The sequence below is a fragment of the Thalassophryne amazonica genome, chromosome 8, assembly GCF_902500255.1.
Source record: "Thalassophryne amazonica chromosome 8, fThaAma1.1, whole genome shotgun sequence".
In the NCBI taxonomy this organism is placed as follows: Eukaryota; Metazoa; Chordata; class Actinopteri; order Batrachoidiformes; family Batrachoididae; genus Thalassophryne; species Thalassophryne amazonica.
The window spans coordinates 73,522,346-73,542,673 of record NC_047110.1 but is presented as its reverse complement, the minus strand read 5'-3'; the positions used below and the strand labels follow the sequence as shown (position 1 = coordinate 73,542,673).

General features: G+C 40.4%; 1 protein-coding gene and 1 non-coding gene across 7 annotated transcripts in view; one reads left to right on the top strand and one right to left on the bottom strand.

Annotated features, from left to right (window-relative positions):
- Window positions 1-12,542: 12,542 nt before the first annotated feature.
- The window catches only part of frmd4a (FERM domain containing 4A), a 241,423-nt gene continuing 233,637 nt past the window's right edge, over window positions 12,543-20,328 (bottom strand). For 5 of the 6 annotated variants that reach the window (XM_034176652.1, XM_034176651.1, XM_034176650.1 and 2 more), the window contains exons 23-24: window positions 19,836-19,938; window positions 12,543-13,164 (exon numbers count right to left, since the gene is read on the bottom strand). In XM_034176652.1, the coding sequence (XP_034032543.1) occupies window positions 13,062-13,164; window positions 19,836-19,938 (206 nt within the window). In that variant the 3' untranslated portion in view covers window positions 12,543-13,061. Of the gene's footprint in view, window positions 13,165-18,449; window positions 18,522-19,835; window positions 19,939-20,328 lie in introns of all 6 variants that reach the window. The other variant, XM_034176649.1, reaches the window with a different exon arrangement.
- trnam-cau lies at window positions 20,182-20,254 on the top strand. The gene has a single exon. It is a non-coding gene; the product is annotated as a tRNA-Met (tRNA).

Below are 20,328 nucleotides of genomic sequence, written 5' to 3'. Positions count from 1 at the left end.
AATAAAATAAAAGAAAACTGTTTCTCACAGTAAAACCATTTTTATCACACTATCTTCTTGAAAAATGTTTAATCCGCCTGAAATGTTTTACAGATGCTGCTCTGTGTTCAGCACTAGAGGGCGCCATCGACATTGGATTCAGTTTTTTTTTTTTTTTTTTTTTTTATAACAGTGAAGGATGAAGTTTCCAGATAATCTGAGTCGTAAATGTTTTAATAGGGAAAAGACAGAGTACAATCAGATCTGTAACTGTTTGAAGAGTGACACAGTTTTTTTTTTTGCAATTTTGCCTCTGAACATCACCAAAATGAATTCAAAATGAAGCAATCAAGATGTGATTTGGGTGTACGCTTTCAGCTTTAACAAAAATAACAGAAATTATATTATTTTTAGGGTTACTGTGCATGCAAATCATCACTTTCACAGTCATAGAATGAATACATGAACATTTTCGCATCCCTGAATACATCTTGAAGTTCATTTACATCAATCATAAAGAAATAAAAGTGTGGCACTGTATGCTAAATCTGTCTAAAGAAAGCAGTTCTCAAAAACTACGTGAACGTGTAACAAAGAGACTAGTGAGGGAAGCCACCAAGACACTCAGAACAACTGCTTCTGTGAAATTGTCTGTTGTATTTGCAATTACACAGGTTTATTGTGGAGCTGAACAGAAAAGGATTTTCTAAAAATGAAGACGTGAAATTTCAACAATAATTTTCCAGAAGGTACCTGGGAAAATCCTTCTCTGTTCCACTCCACCATGAAGCTGTGACTAGTGATGCAACAGACTAAAATTGCACAATGTAGTTTCTCTGATCACAGAGTTGTCACGACTGTCTTGGAGGCTTCTTCTTGCATGGTCACTTAGGGCAGTATCTCACTGGGCTGCGACTGTTGGAGAGTAACTGGAGACAAAAAATAGTGACAAAACAGGTAAATTGGTGTCAGTTTCGCAGTTGGAATTAGGGATGCACCGATACTATTCCGATACCAGAGCTCTGTTTGCTTTAACATTATTATCATTGACGCTAATTTTATATGAGACTATTTGTATCCCCAGTTATACAGCTTCATGATGAAGTGGTATAGAGGAGGATTTTCTTAAAAAGAAAACCCGAAAGTTCAGCTACAATTTGCTAGAAGGTAGTTCTAAGATGCAAGCCTAGATTTGATGTTTTGGTGAAAGAATTAAGTACTTTTATTTTTTTTATTTTTTTTGGTGGTTTCTTGTGGCATTTTGGAAATACAGAAATGCGCTACTTCCTCAAAACAGTACATGCACTCGGACGCAATTTTTTCACAGCCTGATCACGGGAGATGAACTCCCCTGTCGAGTTAAGCTCCCCGTAGTGGAGCACGTTTACATGACCATAATAATCAGATAACTGTTAGTAATCAGGTAACTGTAAAAGTCTGATCTCTCGCGTTTACATGCACTTCAGTAATCTAATAATCAGAAAAAAATCCTGGTTTACATGATTTCAGTTCATAAGGTGGATTTCTTTTGAAGTTGAGAAAAGAGAAAAGGCAGGTCTTGGAAAAAAAAGCATAGACTTTATGAAGAAAACATAGTGGTCTCTCTCTCTCTCTCTCATGCTCTCCAAGAAATTAGCTCTTTAGAATGCTGACATGCACAAATGTAAAAGAACAAAAAAAAATCTGATTAATGGTATACATGTTTATGTACGTGTAAACGGGGCCGTTGTTGGGTTTCCTGCTAGCTAGCTGCAAATTGCAGAAGGGACCTCCTGAACGGAGGCGTGTCTCATTACTCTGCCTCTCACTGAGACACGTCTCTGTTCAGGAACACCCCCTCCTCCCTCCACATAGACATGGTTTTTGGATCAGAAAACTCTGCAGGTTGTATCAAAATTTTCAATCCGTGAATTACTTTGGTATCGGAACCTGATACCGATATTGGATCGGATCAGCCCCACCCCTAGTTGGAATCTCACTGAAATGGTACTAACAGCATATTAGTGCATGTCACTTGAATGTGGGCTGATTATCACATGACCTGCTGGTGAAAACAGGGTCACAAACTGCAAGTAGTCTGCATACGTAGCACACGAGTGCCACTTGAATGCCGTGCAGCACTCTAGCGATTGTCAATCGGCATTTTTGCAGCCTTCGCAGGTGCATGGATTTACGCGATTTTATTTTATTATTATGTACAGTGCTTTGCCTTTCATACCTACAGTCAGTGATATTTCCACAGCATCTTTTCACATAATAGCAGTCCCAAATCATCCTCACCAGTTTGTGTATAAACGTGTCATCATTTTAGCTATACGAGTGGCGCTATACATTCATAAGTGCTGCGTGGCATTTGTGTGCTATGTATGCAGACTACTTGTGATTTTTATGCCCTATTTTTACCACTAATCTCTGTGACATTCAGCCTACATTCGGGCTACATGTGCTAATGTGTCATTAGTACCAATTCAGCGAGATTCCAACTGCAAAACTGTAACTAATTTGCCTGTTTTGCCATGATTTTCTGTCTCCACCTACTTTCCAACAGTTGCAGCCTAGTGAGATGCTGCCCTTAGTTTTCAACAACTGTCTACCTAAGATATATTCAGTGACTTGAAAATGTTGTTGGTTGTAAACCGGTTATGAAAGAGATAATTTGTGTTAACAATAATTTTTATTTAGTTGGTTCAGTTATTTATGGTATGCGAAACACTGGGACATGAAAATGACTAATTCCTAAATGGTTAGCATAATGTTTTTGTTAAAGCCATTAAAGGTAAAATCTACACTATAAGCAGATCTTTGTTGTTTTATTTAAACTACATTGTGGTGTACAGAGGCAAAATTTCCATAACAGTGTCACTGTCAAAACACCTGACTGCAAAGAAAATCCTTCATGTCATCTTAGGGTAATGTGTTATGTGTCGGACGCAGCTCGGAGAACCGACCAGCGTTTGAAGGACCCAGTATAAAATAAGCAGAGCACGGTACAAAGGCTAACTGAATTTAATACATAACAGTGATACATAAAAAACAAAGTGCGGTCTTGGCGTGGTGCGCTCCCAGCAGCGCTAACGGTCCGGAGCCAGAAGCTGTTCGGACTCAAGGACCCCGCCGACACCCCCCAGGTGGCCGCAACAAACCGAGTCTGTGAAAGAAGGAACCATTATGTGAGTCCACACTCTACACACAGAGAGAACACTTAAAGGTATACAAACAGCAAACACTTCCTGGCTTGATTACTAATCAACTTCCCAACCTGCAGGCATGGAACATCCAGTTCACAAAACTCCACTGCAGTGGAAGTCGATACATGACTAACATACAGCTCAATATAACAAGGTGTGAGGGACGCCACATTTACTGACTGTATAAATGTTAGTCACAAAATCTAACGTACCTCAGGAAGTGTGCTGACGAGCGTGAGACCTCACCCCCTCCTCTTTCACAGACCGTGCATCAAACCTGGACGTTCTCTGCATCCATTGATGATGAGATGGCTCCCGAGACGACGATCTCACCCGTCTGGTCACAAGGTCCAGTCTTAAATGCCACCATGTTCCAATCCATGCAGATGCACCACAGCTGTGAGTCCTGATGAGCCGCAGGTGATCAGCCTCAGGTGATCAGGGTGAGGTCCTGATAAACTCAGCAACACAGCCACTCAGTTCCAAATGCAAACCACCTGGAAGGAGAAGCAAAGGACAGAAACAAAAAGGCAGCCAGGCCCCCCCAGCCATATAACAGTAATGTACATAGCTAACTCACTGGAAAAACAGGCGTCTAGAAATCTCCATATACGAGTATGAATAGACCTCTGGCAAAATTATATAATCTACTTACCAGGAATCTGAATAAGTTAGCAATACAATATGTCATCATATTATATCATTATTTTATGGCCGTCCTTACAAATGTCTGCTAACTAGCTCCTGGTACATTCATGACTCCAGTCCAACAAACTATAATTTGGCAAAATATCAGTTCATCATGGTTGTTCTGCTCATCAAAGTAACTGTGGTTCATCCTTACATTGCTATTTTTGAAAACTTGTTTAATTTTGAAAATGTAATTGCATATAATGTGCTAGTCTGTGAAAGAACTGTACTTTTTACATTCAGAATCCATTTTAGTGGGTGTGTCTCAGGACAATCAGGAGTCCAGATCTGGACTTCCGTGACATATGTCACACGCCTATAGAAAGTTAATTGAGTCTTAAATTTGCCTTAAAGCATGACAGTTTTAAAAATGCAAAGGTATGCACTTTATGGGAATTTTAGAATGTTTAAAGTAAAACCAAACCCTAACATTTAACAATCAAAATTAAAAACTTATATTCACCCCTTTAAACCACATCTTGAATCTGTGTGGACTGGCCACGGTGTCCTGACTCGGCAGGCCGCCTACTCCTCATAAAACAGGGAACATATGGTGAAGAGTGTGAAGGGAATGATGGAGGTTTTACTAAGAATATAAAACAAGGTCATACTCAACTTCTATAGCACACAAATGAACACATACACAATCCGAATTGTACAAGGGGGGAAAAAAAATCACAGGAGAAGTAGTTTCTCACGGCGTGTCAGGCTAACAGCTTCCAGCTGTTGGCTGGTTTGGAAAGCTGCTGTGGGAGCACACCAAGTACAAAAAGGAACATGGGATATATTAATGAATGGACAGAGATGAGAAATAGAAACAAGGCAGAATCATGACATGCTTGTCCATTACAAAAGACACTGCCATCTAGCTGTTATGGAATGCACCACACCAGATACATGTAACTTTGAGGTAAAACTACAAAATATTGCAACATTTCATCTCTTACCACGAGAAAACATCGATTGTGCACTACGACAATAATACGTATATGGTTCAGCGTGACATTGACATTTGATTAATTGTGTCCAAAATGCAAATACTTTATCCTTTAACTGGTTACAGCTAAATAAAATATTATTCAAACAATGAATGTTTGGGTTCAATGGTATAAATATATAATGGCAAAAATAGATCTTTGTCATTTGATATTTTATTAATTTATAAACAACAGAAAAGGGACTTGCATTTTGGTGTGCGTCACTGGTGCTTGACAGTCCAACACAAACTTTAAATAGGAGTCCAAAATTGTTCCCAGCAGTCCGTGATGCCATCCACTGACTTTGTGTACAGGCTGCTGAGTGCTTTCCTCACTCCAACGAAAAATTGCGTCAGAAAATTGTCCAGCTTTTTATCCTAACTTCATCCTAACAGCTCTTCATGTCTCCAGACGGCTTATGGCGTGGTGGATTTGTTTTTGTGTGTGTGTTAGAAGAATTAGCAGCGTCAACTAGATCCTTCAAATCGTCGTCCGCCAGCAAAACAAATTCCGCCATGTTTAGCTAAATGCCGCCCCCTGGCATTACGTGAGCATGCACGGTGGTCGGGCGTGCAATAGCATATTTCATATAGCACAAAAATTGCATGCTAAAAAGAACTATTGCATGGTCAGTGAAACACAATGGCAAGTGGTACAAATAATCCATGTCACGTGACATACAAGCCACCAATCAAATGACAAGGATCCACTCAGCCGTTATATAATGGTTAATAATGCTCCATGTAAGGTGGTCTGACAAAACAATAAATGTCTTTTGAATATTATAAAAATGTCTGTTGATATAAGCTGTAGTTACTGTAATTGTTAAAAAAAAAAAACTGCCTAAGATGCCTTGATATCATGAATGCCACAGTGAACAAGCTAGGCTATATTGGTAACACTGTTTGGCTAAACAGAAGCTAGCTAATGATTTCCAACATTATTTATCTTTACTTTTCTCTGTCCATCAAATATTAATGAAGTTGATGACAAAGACCAACATTTATAAGGTGCATAGCACAATATTTACCTACTCTGGCTGGAAAAAGGCAGACACATTTTAATCATCTGTTGGTGGTGATGTAGCTGAGACTTTCAGAAAAACAGCTGTTCTAATGAGAACCACAACATGATAAATAAGGACAATTCAACCACACCACACTGCATACAGCACTTCCGCACTAAGCTGAAGACATAAAAATAAGTAAGCTCATTCCGGATAACCACAAACATTATCCCTAGAGCTGTTGCTCCCGCGACCTGATACTGAATAAGCGGTTGAAGATGAGTGATGAACATTATCCCTGCACGGTCAAGCAAGTAGCATGGAACTGAATCACTGCCATTCACAACCCAATCTCAGGGCAGTTCGTGATGGCATTACAAAAAGGAAATTAATCTATGGTTTGTGATACTGTCAAGAAAATGGAACGCTTTTCATAATGGGAGCGCGAAATGTGGAATGACATGGAGAAGTCTGGGGGGGTATGGTTATGGGAAGGGGTAGGATTAGAAATAGTAAAATAAAAAACAAACCATGTCACGAAGCTGTGACAGGGGCACGAATAAAAGCATCAGACTGGGCTGGAAATTCAACATACAGAGAATGTCTTTCTGCCGCCTTGTCTGTTTAAGACAATCTTAGGCTTCTTAAAAGTCCTTCTCAATCCTCTTAACAGTTTTGCACCTTAGGAGCTCTCTTAAGGCCTAAGATGTTTCGTGAATAACTTTATCTTACCAAGGGAAAATTCTAAGAAATGTCTAAGAATTCGAGGAAATCTAAGATTTTTCTTAGAATGATGTCACTAAGAGCTACTTTTAACCTTGCTTTGTGGATACAGGTCCAGATCTTGTGTTGCAGCAGTTCCGGTGCCCTATACTCCCACTGCACCCCCACAGGACACCCAGTGGTATGCCTTTTCCAAGTCTATAAAACACATGTGGACTGGTTGGTCATACTTTCAAGCTGTTTCTGTTATCGTTGTGAGGGTAAAAAAATAGTTCACTGTGCCACAACCAGGATAGAACTTGCATTGGTTTTCCTGAATCTGAGGTTCGACTAGCACTCTAAGTCTCCCCTCTAGTACTTTAGCAAAGGCTTTCCCATGGAGGCTGAGAAGGGTGATTCCTCTATAATTGGAACACATTCTCCGGACCCCTTTTTTTTTTTAAAGATGAGGACCACCAATCCAATTTGCCAATCCCAAGGCACTGTTGTCATGGTCCTGCCCTTGATGTGCTTTTTGTTATGACTTTTTCATTGATCTTTGCTTTCTTGTTCTGTACATCTGTATTTGCATTCCTGCCATGTTCATGTTTTCATTGGTTTTGTTTTCTGTTCATTGTTCATGTATTGTGTAGTTTTGTCTTAGTAGCTGTTTTGCCACATTGTTGTCATTAATTGTTACCTTAGTTTTCACTTCAGTCTTGGTTTTGTTCTGTTTATTTAATTTCTTGTATTATGCTTTAGTCTGGCCTTTTCTGTGACGTTTACTTTTGTCTCTGCTTTTGTTTTAGTTTATCACTTAGTCTTCTGTTTTCTTTCATCTTTGTCTCATTGCACTTGTCTCTGCATTTTGTTATTTCTGTTTTTTCTTCATCAGAATTACCTTTTGGTTTTTGCTGTTCAGTATTTTTGCACTAAGTCACGCCCACCTGAACCTTTCTGTTTGCCACGCCCTCTTCCTGGTTCTTCCAACACACCTGTTCTCACTTTCCTCATTTCCACTTTGGTTATTTAAACTCTCTGCCTTCACTCAAGCCCCGCCAGTTCGTTGATTTTCACAGTTCTCGTACCAGCCTTTTCATAGCTCTGCCTTATTTTGCCGTGTACTGACCCAGCTCTGTTTTGTGACCTCGTCTTGCTGCTGCCTACGTACTTTGTCTGCTTGTGTAAAAGACCTGAGCCTGCCTTTTTGACGACGCCCTGGCCTGCTGACTTTCTGTACCTCTGCATCCATGACTGCCTAACTGTGTACCGAATCCAAGCTCATTTATTGACCGATAAAGCCTTTCAATTTCAATTCCACTGTCTGTGAGTTTTTGCATTTGGGTCCCTCAACCTTTGGTGCCACATCACCCCGAGTTCCTGACAACTGTGCTAGAATTAAATGCAAGTGTCACCCTTGACAGCCCAACATTATAGAGCTCTTGAGGTTGTGCTTCAGGAGGTTCTTGTAATGTTTGTTTGTTTTTTGGGGGGCTGGGCATTTTCCATTGCTCAGCTGAGATTACATCTGCTTGGGAATGCAATCAGGTACTCATGGGTGTCATAGGTTGTGATGATATTTATGGCTGATTATGCACAGTACGACAACATTTATGAACAAGACTAGATCTAAGTACTACAAACTAGAGAAATGTATTTCCAAGAAATCCGATACAGGTTACTTCCCAAAACAAGCCAGTATCCACTTACAGCTAGCTGGACTGGGACAATGCAGATAAAATGTCTTGTTCAAGGACACAAACAGGAAGGGAAAACTGAGAAAGCCAAATGTTTTATCCCAATGAGCTACCTGCTCTACACACGCACATGCACGCACACACACACACACTGTGTGTGGCTGTAAAAAAATGGCGACTCAAAATCTGTAAAAACTTGCCTAAGATGGCTTGATAAAACTTTTTGAGTGGCAGCAGTTAATGTTATCTTTTACCTTCAATTTACATCGTTTGACTCAAAATCCCCTTTTTAATCTTGGAATGTAAAAGGGAAGTGACTGAGGCACAGATATGATGACAAAGGAATGATGTTGGAGAGGAAGTGTTACATGTCTGATAAGTCTGGCTGACTGTTCATGGTGCAAGAATTTGATGAGGACCATCTGGCGGTGAATGGCTAACTGCTAACTCCTCTTGTTTAAAAAAAAAAGAAAGAAATTAAAACAAACAAAAATAGACGTAATTCTGAGAACATTCATCAATAATTTATTTTTCATAATCTCAAGAACCACCGAGTCTTCTCATCTGGAAAATTCATCACCAGTTGCAAACAACACAACTTTGAAAAATGTAAAGTTACTATACAAATTCTTAATAGAAAAAAGAATAAATTAATTGTGGAATTTAGTTTTTTTTTTTTTTGTCAATTCCACACATTTTTTTCTACAACACCTTTAATGCCTGGTTACAGTTGAATAGAATTGGCAAAATCAAGTTACATGCTCTATTGTCTGGTAGAGTGGGTGTTCTACTGTTAAAATAAGCTTCATTTTGCACACCTGGCATTGAATCTACTGTTAACCATGAAGACATGTCTAGATCCTACGTGACAAAGCAGTAACTGGTCATTTTATAGCACCTGAAAGGGTTGTTTCCATGTCAGAACTAAAAGGAAAAAACAAAAATTGGGTCATATAAAATGGAATATTGTTAAAACAGCGGTAGATGTTAAAAACACCACAAAACCTTACAGCGACCCCTCCTCACATACAGGAAAAGACTGTCAAAAACAGTTAGTTCAGTTTGTGTTTTACAAAAACAAAACAAACAAAAAAAACTTCACACATTTCTCAGGAGCACAGAAGATATGCTGCATTTGTATCCGTGGAGGGAGGGGTCGTCATAGTTCATCACATCGGGCTCAGAGGTCAGATATTACCACAAGGTTGAAATCGGACTTTATTTTCATGGCGGGTTAAGAATATGTATGAAGACTTGTGAATGTCGGTGCCCTGAAGTTGGACACAGTGGGAAAATTTGTGGGTTTTTTTTTTTTTGGCTATCGGATTTGGAGGTCATGCACAGGACTGTGCCAAACAGAAAAAGCACACAAATGTCAAACGCAGACTCTAACAAGAAACATGAAGACATTATAGCAGTGGACTCGTACAACACTGAATGGGCCATTTATGAAAACTCGAATTAGGTCAAGTTTTGGAACATGTGTTGGGTCTCGCATGTTACCACATCCACCATGCTATGGAACAGTCTTGGGTTCTGGATGGGAGCCACTCAGGCAGATAACTAACCCATCTCCACATTTTGAAAGCAACTATCTGCTGTAGTCACGTAGAACATGGGTGTTGCCTTGGTCTTCTTCAGCCGCTGGCACTAAGGCACCTGCGTGCTGGATCATGCACAGAGAAATGCACCACATGGCTGAAATGTCACAGCTGATGTTCCCCCACAATTCAAGTGCTACTCCTCAGTTGAGTCTCCCAAAGATGGAAAGACATTCTAGTGCTACCCAAGGATCCTCCAAATGCCAAGTCATCAATTCATCACTTTAGGTCACTGGTCAATATCCAAGTCTTGGTATTGACATTGCAAACTCCTCTGTTCAAAGACCTTATCATTCTACAAGATCTTCTCAGATGTCCCCTCTAGCTCAAAGGCCATGGACCCAGAGACATAAATGTCACTGCAGAGACAAGTGAATGTCTTGACAAGTTTAACACTTTCCCTGCAAACACACACTTCTGATAGCCAAATTCAGGAAGCCATTGATAGTCTTCCTCAGTTTCTCAAGAGCGGCAATCAGGGCATCCAATAATTCTGTGAAGATTACAGCATCATCCGCGAAGTTGAAGTCAGTAAACCCTTCCTCGTCAACAAAGGCTCCCAAGCTGCAAAACCCCACCCCACAGCCATTCCATGCAAGCATAGAACAGTGTGGTCGCAAGAATGAATGCCAGAATGCACACAACACTCAGGGTTCTGGTGTAGGCTGAACAGAAAACCCGAGGATTGGGATGCCTTGCAAAAAAAAAAAAAAAAAGTCCAGAAAGTGGCAGATAGCATTTATTGTGAAGATGCCATAAATGACATCTCTGCATAAATCAAGAATTGTACTTTAAAATGAAGGATACATATGAGATCCAGAGTGTTATTCCCACGCTGTAGAAAACAGTGCAACCATAATCCCACTGCTCCAGTAAAACACGCTCCCCTCCACCACTGACATGTGGAGTATGAGTAGAATGAATTGTTTCTGATGAAGTGAGATTTTGTACAACAATGAAACAACAGTAAACAGTCAATCTCAACATTCATGGTGATGCTGGAGAAACAGATTTTATGAAATAAATAAATAAATAAATAAATCATACCGAGTTGTACTTTTCTAAATAACCAAGTGTGCTTTTATAACCCTGTTCAGATTGTTTTTTGTATTGGGGCGTTCTTTATGCGCGTCTACATTTTACAGAGTTGCTCTGAGAAGAATTAAAATGCTTGCTTTTTGATTATGGCTTCTCTTTGTTTCATTTCATGTGTCCAAAGGCTGCACCTTATCTGTTTTTTTCCTCTTTTTACTGATTGAACAATCACTGATTCAATATCATCAGCACAAAGTGAAAACACTGATCCATATCCTCATGCCTTTATTTTTAAATTTCCCTGTCACCATTTCTATTCATGACTGCCACTTCCCTAAACATTTGGACTGTGATAGTGTCCAAAACGCCAGGCACATAATGGACACGGGATATCGATCGTACGCCCCTGAACTGAAGTCAATTGTGGCAGATTTTTGATATCAGAAAATATCATACAGTCAACCCAAGAATCCATACCATCTCATATTGTGATAAAACCTGTGACTGGTAGAACAAGTAGAGAATGAGAACATCATATTTGCAGCTTCAGCCCTCAAAGACACTGTAAATGTTGTGCTTTTTTAAGACGGAACGTACGGCTGAACCCTCTGTATTGGCTCCACGTGATGCCAGATTTAAGAAGAAGTCTGTAAAGTGTGTCATTTGACTTACAGACTGAGAGAATTTTCAAAGGTTGAGATGTTTCAGTGCTGACTTACGGTACAAATATAAAGCACCAAGTTTGGCACTGATAAACTTGTATTCATGTTTGCAAATGATATTTTGTGATTGTTAATGTGGATTCTCACAGCACTGATTCCAGACTGCCTGCATGGGTCTCGTCTCATGCATTAAAAAAAAAAAAAAAAAAAAAGGGAAAATGACATGGAACCAGTGGTTCGCTCAACGCTGGCAGAAACACAACATGATGTGGCCCAGAACAGAGCCTAGAACACACCACTGCAAGGAAAGACCATTTACTGTCGAGATCCAATCATCCAAATATCAACTGATGTGTGATTCAAGCAGAAGTCAACAGTGAATCGTCTTTCAAGACAAGAGAAACGGGTGGAGAAATAGACAACAAAATGTAATTTTTCAATATTTGTGCCAGTTTAACCTTTCACCTTGACTGTTTTTGCGCTCTGGCCGGACAAACATGGACAGAGACATGGCTTAAGAAAACAAAACAAAAGAGTTAAATAAACAGGAATGACAACGTCACACAAGTCCCCTCAGAGTAATGCCAAACCAGAACTCCAAACGTTCCCTGTGGCGCACTGAAAATCCAAGTGTCACAAGGCAGAGAACGCGGCAAAATGCCGACTCAAGTTCACTCTTGTAAATTTGGACCAGTTTGTACACTTTTGCAGTGTTTGTTATTGCTATAGTCCTCACTGATGTCCTGTTTAAACCATCTCGACCGCGGCTCGTTCAGGTGGCTGACAGTCACTTACGGTGTGACGTGGTGGCAGATCGACGTACGCGTGCACTGGCCTTGGCGCACTGCTGTGACGGCCCATCCAGTAGTTGTCTTTGGTTGTGGGTCAGACTGAGAGAAGACGAATTTTTCATCACATTGTTTGTTGATGTGGGCTTGCTTCATAAAGTCTTGTGTTGTTTTCTCTTTTATAAATATGAAGGGCAGGAAAAAACAAACGGATGCATTTTGGTTCATTTCGGACTGGAAACGGTTTAAATTACTGGCTCAAATCCAGCAGGTATCTCCTGATCGGATGCACTTGGATAACCATGACACAAGAGACAGATGTTGATGAGTTTGTGTGCTCTCTCTCTCTCTCTTTCTCTCTCTCCCTCCATCACTCTTCCTCCATTTCTCTGTTTTGTGTGCCGACTGCGGAAAAGGATCTGTGGTGCCGCAGAGTGAGAGCTGAGGTGGCACTGTCCTGTCTATCCTGTGAAATCAAGCCCGATTAGAGCTCAGTGAGCGTATCCCTGCTCATCTGAGCTGTAATGGAGGAAGTAGAATAAGGAGTCGGTGAGACGGGCAAGGGCAGGATGACACTGCAGAGAGGCTCAGGTCTGGTCTGCCGGTGTGGTGAGGGCGAGGTTTCTGTCGGGCCTTCGGGATGAGGTTGTCAGTTGTCAGTGGGTGGGGTGATGAAGGACCACGGGGAAGCAGCAGGTGAAATAAGTAGGACTTTTCAGGGCCCATTAGGAAGGCCTCAGACCAAGGTTCCAGGTTTGGCCTTGTCGCGTCCATACCACTGCACATCTGTCAGCTCTGAACACAGCGGGCTGCTTAGAAAACAGCTGTCACCGAAAGACCTGCAGACAAACACAAAGACCAGATTAGCCCTTTCTCATTTCAGATCATTCTAAGACAGAAGACAACACCAGCAAATATGGGAAACGTTTATAAATACATAGTAGAGAAGCTTGAATCTTCGACTGGACTAGGTTGCTTGATGCGAGGACGTTTTGCTTCAAATCGCAGAAGCTTCCTCAGCTTGTTCTTCTCTACAAGGGTCAGACAGAAATCAGACTACCAGAGTAAGCTGCTGCAACTTTAAGCGAAATGTCCTCGCGTCAAGCAACCCAGTCCAGTCGAAGATTCAAGCTTCTCTACTATGGAAACCACCTGGACAACTGAGAGCCTACACAGAAACATTTACAAATACAAATACAAAAAACAAACAAAAACTTGAAATACACCTACATCAATTCAATAAATGCTGCCCTTCTACCGCAGGGTGCCAGACTGACCTCAGGATGCCTTGCCTGTTACAGCAATGACTGGAAGCCCTACCTATTCTGGAATTGGATGCCCTTAGATTCTTTCAAAGCTTTCAGGCTTTGAAAGAGACAAGCATGTTCAACAGGTGCTGGCTTCATCCTTAAATAGGGGACACCTGATTCACACCTGTTTGTTCCACAAAATTGATGAACTCACTGACTGAATGCCACACTACTATTATTGTGAACACCCCCTTTTCTACTTTTTTTTACTAATAGCCCAATTTCATAGCCTTAAGAGTGTGCATATCATGAATGCTTGGTCTTGTTGGATTTGTGAGAATCTCCTGAATCTACTGGTACCTTGTTTCCCATGTAACAATAAGAAATATACTCAAAACCTGGATTAATCTTTTTAGTCACATAGCACTACTATTATTCTGAAAACTACTGTACATTTTAGAAAACGATGGGTGCGTTCAGTCAGTTAAAATGTGCACTTTTCATTACATGTAATGTTTAAAAATAATAGTTCAGTTTTATTTATTTCCGTTTGTCTTTGCTATGTCAGATTTTTAGTGAGTCAACAGTTTATGTACACATACATTGTCAAAATGCCTTTTCAAACAAATTGTAATGTTGGAGAAGATCCGAGAAATTGATGGCAGTACTGCCAAAGAGCCCGTGGCATAGTTAGCATAGTTGCTTTGGAAAAAGAAATGCCCTGATCTTTATACAGTTGGAAGTAGGTCACTAATATATCCAGTATCAAACTAATGCCAAATCCACAAGTCATTAGTGCAGCATATAACTGAAACAATCCTTCAAATTCGGTACAAATACACCTTAGACATTACTCTTTTGAAAAAACCAATTGGCCACTTGAATTTTCAATAGGCAGCCAGGTAGGGGTCAATTGGAGAATTAGACAGGGGTCAAAAATTAGAAATGCTCCAGTCAAATTGAAAACTACACCACATTACTTGTCTGATCATAGACATTCCAAAAAGGTATAGTTTGGACTGTCTATGACTGCATATTATGGAGTTATGGGGTTAAAAACAGCAAGAATGGTGACAAAGGTCAATTTCAGTTTGTACAGGGGTCAAATGTTAAAGCTGCTTCAATTATGGTAAAAAGTGATACAAATTATTGGTTGAGATAGTAGGATGAATAAATGGAATAGTTTTGACTGTGCTGAATGCTTGGTCTCCAAAGTAAAGGTCAAACAAGATCAACATCCATTAGATTCTATGACATGTGACATATGCTACCCTGTAACATGATAACTAAACATGAGTAACTAAGCATACACCACAGATGGAGGTGATCTGGATCCGGATTGGCGGACATCAGAAATCTTTGATTGCTCTTTTTCTCTTTATCACCAGAGGGAGTTGTTCATTGCCACTGTTGCCTGTGTGCTTGCTCACGAGGGTGGGTAAGGGTAGTTCATTACTCGTGTGAAGTGGCTTGAGTCAGTGTTGTTGTCATTTGGTGCTATATAAATAAAATAAATTGAAATTATAGGCAGGGAGGAAAAAAACTGTTGTGGATTTATTTATTTTTGTTAATCTAAAGAATTCTTTAGCAGAAATAAAACTGAATCTTCATGAAAATTCAGTAAGGTATATCTTATATATTATATTCCAATTCTAATGTGGAACTATGCCAGTGTACAAAGGTATATCTAAATATCTAAAAGGGAAGAGTAAAATAGGAGAGTAGAAAAGAATAGAGTAGAGCCACTTAGGTGCTTGGTCTTGAGAACCAGGGATGGTTCTCATGACTCAGTTACTGCAGGAATCATCTCAAAATGATATATGGTTTCACAAACAGCTGCACTGTCTATCATAAAATACAAATTGGAAGCTTGGTGATACAGACTTTAAATCACAGAGGAAGGGGGCCCAAATGAACACCCAGAAATTAATGTTCTAAAGGTCCACCAGTTCCTCACGGTGAATGAATGATAAAAGATCAATGAGAGAAATGTGACATTGTCCACTTTTAAGAGTGCACTCCATTACCACGGCTGTTGACCGAGATAGAAACCATTAATCCAAAACTGACATTAAAAACAGGCTTGGCCTTTTTCCTGGTGATCAAGTATGTATAGCTTTTTTAAGATGATGGTAGAGTAATGGCTTCATTCTTGGTGATAGAGCGCTCTCCTAAAGGCACATGATGTCACATTTCTAACTCATGCCTTCATCCCCTTGAGGTTTTTGTGGAGCTTTTTAAAAAACATTTATTAATTTCTTTGTGTTCATTTGGGCTTCCTTAACTCAATGATGTAAAATCTGTATGGTCTTAAGGGTTGTATATTTTGAATATAATAGTGTTGTGGTACCGTGAATCTTTTTGAGATGGCCTCTAAGCAGGAACCTGACTGGAGATTCACAAGTGAAATAACTCTTCCTGCTGTTAGACACAACAAGAAGGCACTGTTTCTACAGTTAAGACACGTAAATACAGCAAATGGTTTTGGATTAAGGTAATGCAGGGGTTTTCAAAGTGTGACCCCCCCCCCCCCAGAGAACAAATGAATACACATAATTTCAACATCTTTGTGTGTTTTTAAGGAACTGTCTATGTATTTACACATTTTGCAGCCTTTGTAAACATTTTAAACATATTTTTAAAGAACTTTCTATTCTTTCACACATTTTACACCCTCTTCAAACATTTTAAATGTTTTTTTTTTAAATTTCTATTCTTCTATTTTTACCTTTTGTCATATTTTAAACATAGGTTTTTTTTACATTTAAACATCTCTGTGTTTTTAAACGTCTGACATAACACATTTTAACATAAATAATATTAAACTTTTATACATATTTAGTCTCTCATCTAGTCTCATCTCTTGTTTAGTGCGAGCAATGAGTCTACGTCTTTGACGTGCGCAGGCAGCTGATGCGGGGATGCACCGTGGAGAGGAGCAAACAAAGATTGTCCTCTACTTTCTTCTTTTTTTGGTTGCCCCAAACTCTGTCTTCTCACCGGTAGATTTACGCACTAAAAATTTTTCCATTTTGCTCCTGGCATGTTAGCTAACAATGGTATCTTTTTTCTTTTTTCCCCTTTTTCTTTTGGTGGTTAACAGTGTTTGCAGTTTTTTTTGCGCTTCCCCCCCCCCCGAAGAACTCTGGCGCCCCCAGGGGAGCACGCCTCACAGTTTGAAACCACTGAGGTAATGGATTATGCCAAGTATTCATTTGGAAGCTTTTACAAGGAATTTCTGGAATTTTTCATGTTATATAAAGAGACATTCATCTTGATGTATGTAAGATGGTGACCAGCTGAAATCTGAATGAAGAAACCTTGAAAGCTATTGTGTAATTGTTTAGTGCACTTGGTTTCAGTGCGGAAGGTTTGCGGTTCAAACCCCACCCCCGCCACATTTCTCCATGCAATGTGGAGCTGCATCAGGAGGGGCGTTCGGCGTGAAACCTATGCCACTTCAACGTGCAGATCCACCTTTAATTTGCTGTGGTGACCCTGAGTGCAAACAAGTGAGCAGCTGAAAGGTCTTACTTTACTTTGGATATACAATCGACACACTGACTTCACACACACACACATGCAGTTTGGTAAAATGGAATATACAAGGTAGAGGAAAATGGAGTTTGAAGAGTTGTAGTCAAGGTGTATGCAAACATATGTGTGTAGAAGATATAGAATGAGTTGGGGAACATTCACAGTCAGAACACAGAAAAGCGCAGATGGAGCGATCAGACTGAGATAAAGGCACAGGAAGAGGACGTGCTTCCACCATCAAAGAGTATAGCAAACCCTCCTGATTCAGCAACAACACACTGAACCAGCTAATACAGGTGAGTCCGTTAACTCGCGATTTGGCTTTTCTTGTGGTCAAGTTGTGGACCCCGGAAATTTAGACTACCGACTGTTTTTACGAGAGATAAAGATAAACTTTATTGATCTCACAGAGGAGAAATTCACATGTTACGTCACCTCTTAAAACGTGAATTTCTCCTCTGTGAGATCAATAAAGTTTATCGTCAGTGCGAATGATTCTAGATGATGATTTCTTCTTCTTCCTCAAGATGCTACAGTCAGCGATGAGAGAGGACGATTCTGTGCGGAAGATTCCTGACGATTCAAAGTTTTTGGATGCGACTCTTTAGATCAGGGGTGGCCAAGTTCGGTCTTCGAGAGCCACATTCCTGACACTCTTAGTTGTCTCCCTGCTCCAACACACCTGAATCCAATGAAAGACTCGTTAGCAGACTTTTAATGAGCCTTTCATTGGATTCAGACAACTAAGAGTGTCAGGAATGTGGCTCTCGAGGACCGAACTTGGCCACCCCTGCTTTCGATCCTTACTGCCGATTCAGATTGGGACGGAATTTGTACACCCGCCTGGCCTAATCTGAATCGGCAGTAAGGATCTAAAGAGTCGCATCCAAAAACTATGAATCGGCAGGAATCTTCCGTACTGACAAAGCCCTCATCGCTGACATGCAGCAGGAGATCCTAAACCCGCTCCAGATGAAGAAATCACAAAGTAAGCTGATTTTAAGTTTTTTTGGTCAACTTAATTAACTTGCAGTTTCAGAAAACTTGTGGCCCAATTTTGTGGACTCCAACCCGCACGAGTTAACGGGGCTCACCTGTAACACTGAATTCTGAACAAATTTTTAACAGATTTTTAAATTCAGCTGTAGATTTCAACATATATTCACATTCATTCTCAACTAATGAGTCTTACAGTGTTGGTTCAATAACTTTGTAATCATTAAAAATCTGTTTTATGTGAAAATTTAGCTCAACTGCTACATTATGCGTGTTTTCTCCACGTTTTTTTTTTTTTTCCAATTTTTAGATGACTTGGAGGTCAGAGCTACATACAGTACCTCTATGCATCTGAGCTGGGCTGAGAGGGAGACTGACAGACGTCCTCAGTAGGAGAGCAGTCTGCTGTGCCTCTAAAGCAGGAGAGAGGACACACACAAACACACAAGGAAAGGAGGGTTAGTACACAAAGAAAGGGAGTAAAAGGCAACCAGAGGGTGTGAGAGACAGAAAAGCATGTGGAGAAATAGTGTAATGAAGAAACAAGACAAAAGTGAAACAAAGTGATGAAAAGTAAGAGAACCCACTCCACAAATGGTAAAAAACACACATATTACAGATTAGTCTAAAGAAGACCACAATAAGACAGATACAACAAGTTGTGAGCATTTTTACAGATATGGAGAAAGATGTTTGGAGGTCAAAGATCAGTTTGTAGGTAATTCCCAAGTGGCAAAAGCTGGTGTAAGAAAATGAAGCCATTGTAGATGTGCCAAAACGTGCAATTCCTTCTTGAATGGCTGAGGCTGGCTCCAAAAGCAAGTCAGGCCCCTTCATGTTAAAATGTGCAACTCCACAGCAGAAATAAAGATGTTTACAGCCTGATACAAAAAATATCACGTTTTCCCATAACAAATGTAACTGACTAATGGGAGAGAGAAAAAAAAAGATTATTTCATGCTATTTTAAATCATGAAGGAATGAATAATTAGGGGTGTGGATGCTTGGAGTGAAAATATTGTATTGTTTAATTTGCATGTTAACAGCAGATAGGCAATAATTAGCAGGTAGCTAGGTTACATTAGCTCCAGTGTTAGCACAATGGCCAATATGTCAATCACTGTTTTTAATAACTGCACTCAAACCACTCATCATGAAAACCACCTCCCACAGTCTATGATAACTGGGTACCGTAGTCTCGTTTGAGGGTGGGCACTAAAGGGCTTAAACGAAAGAACATAACTCTACTTCTGGGGACAGCCCTCATCTGTCCCCATCAGAAACACGGCACATTCCCTGAGTTTTTGAGCAACTGCACAGCAAACAAAGTGAAAATACAAGGAAAAAGTGACGATGCAGTGGAAAACGGATGTGCGTTGTGCTTTGTTTATGACCTGGAGGTCAAACACTTCGAGGTGGTTGTGCAGGCGAGAGAACGACTCTGTCAAAGTGTGTAGGCTAAAACATACCGACACAACCTCTCCCATTTGGTTCGTCTTCCCTTCTCCACTGGGAACCGAAAAAAACCCTGCACTTTTCGCGACTGCTTCGGTGACTGCAGCCGAAAAGAAAACAATTAACCATTTTTTTCCGTTAGAAGTGATGCTGTGTTTGTGTAGGCTGTCCCCGGAAGTGATTGAATCTCACGATATAACGCAGGGGTTCCAACGAGACTGCAGTTCCCTATTCCTCTTTCGTATAGGTTCCTATAGTTGTGCGTCACTTACCCGCTCTGCCAGTTGAGGATGTGCTGTGGGCTGCAGGGGGGTGTGGGAGTTGCAACGTGTTCGTTGGAGGGCGTCATACTCCTCTGGCTATGAGGAGAAGCAACTATGGGGAAAATTACCATGGTTTAGTATTGGTAAATGAAAAAAGAAGACACGTTACATGAGAGAAGAAAGAAAACTACAAAGAAACTTAACAGTAACACAACAGTGGCTGTAGTCACATGGAGGGTAGAAGGAATTTAGTCTGTGCTCTGTTCAGGGGGGTTAGTGAGCTTTAGTGTGTGTCACAGGCCACCCGGTTCAGGGATCAGGTTACATATAGGTCAGAATCTGCCCTGAAACGTGAGCCTTGTTGGCGCAGTAGGCAGCGCGTCAGTCTCATAATCTGAAGGTCGTGAGTTCGAGCCTCACACAGGGCATGTTTTTTTTATACAAAGATTTTCCAGCTGTTGTTAAGATACAGTATGAAGTTAATTCCACCCTTGCTCCCCTG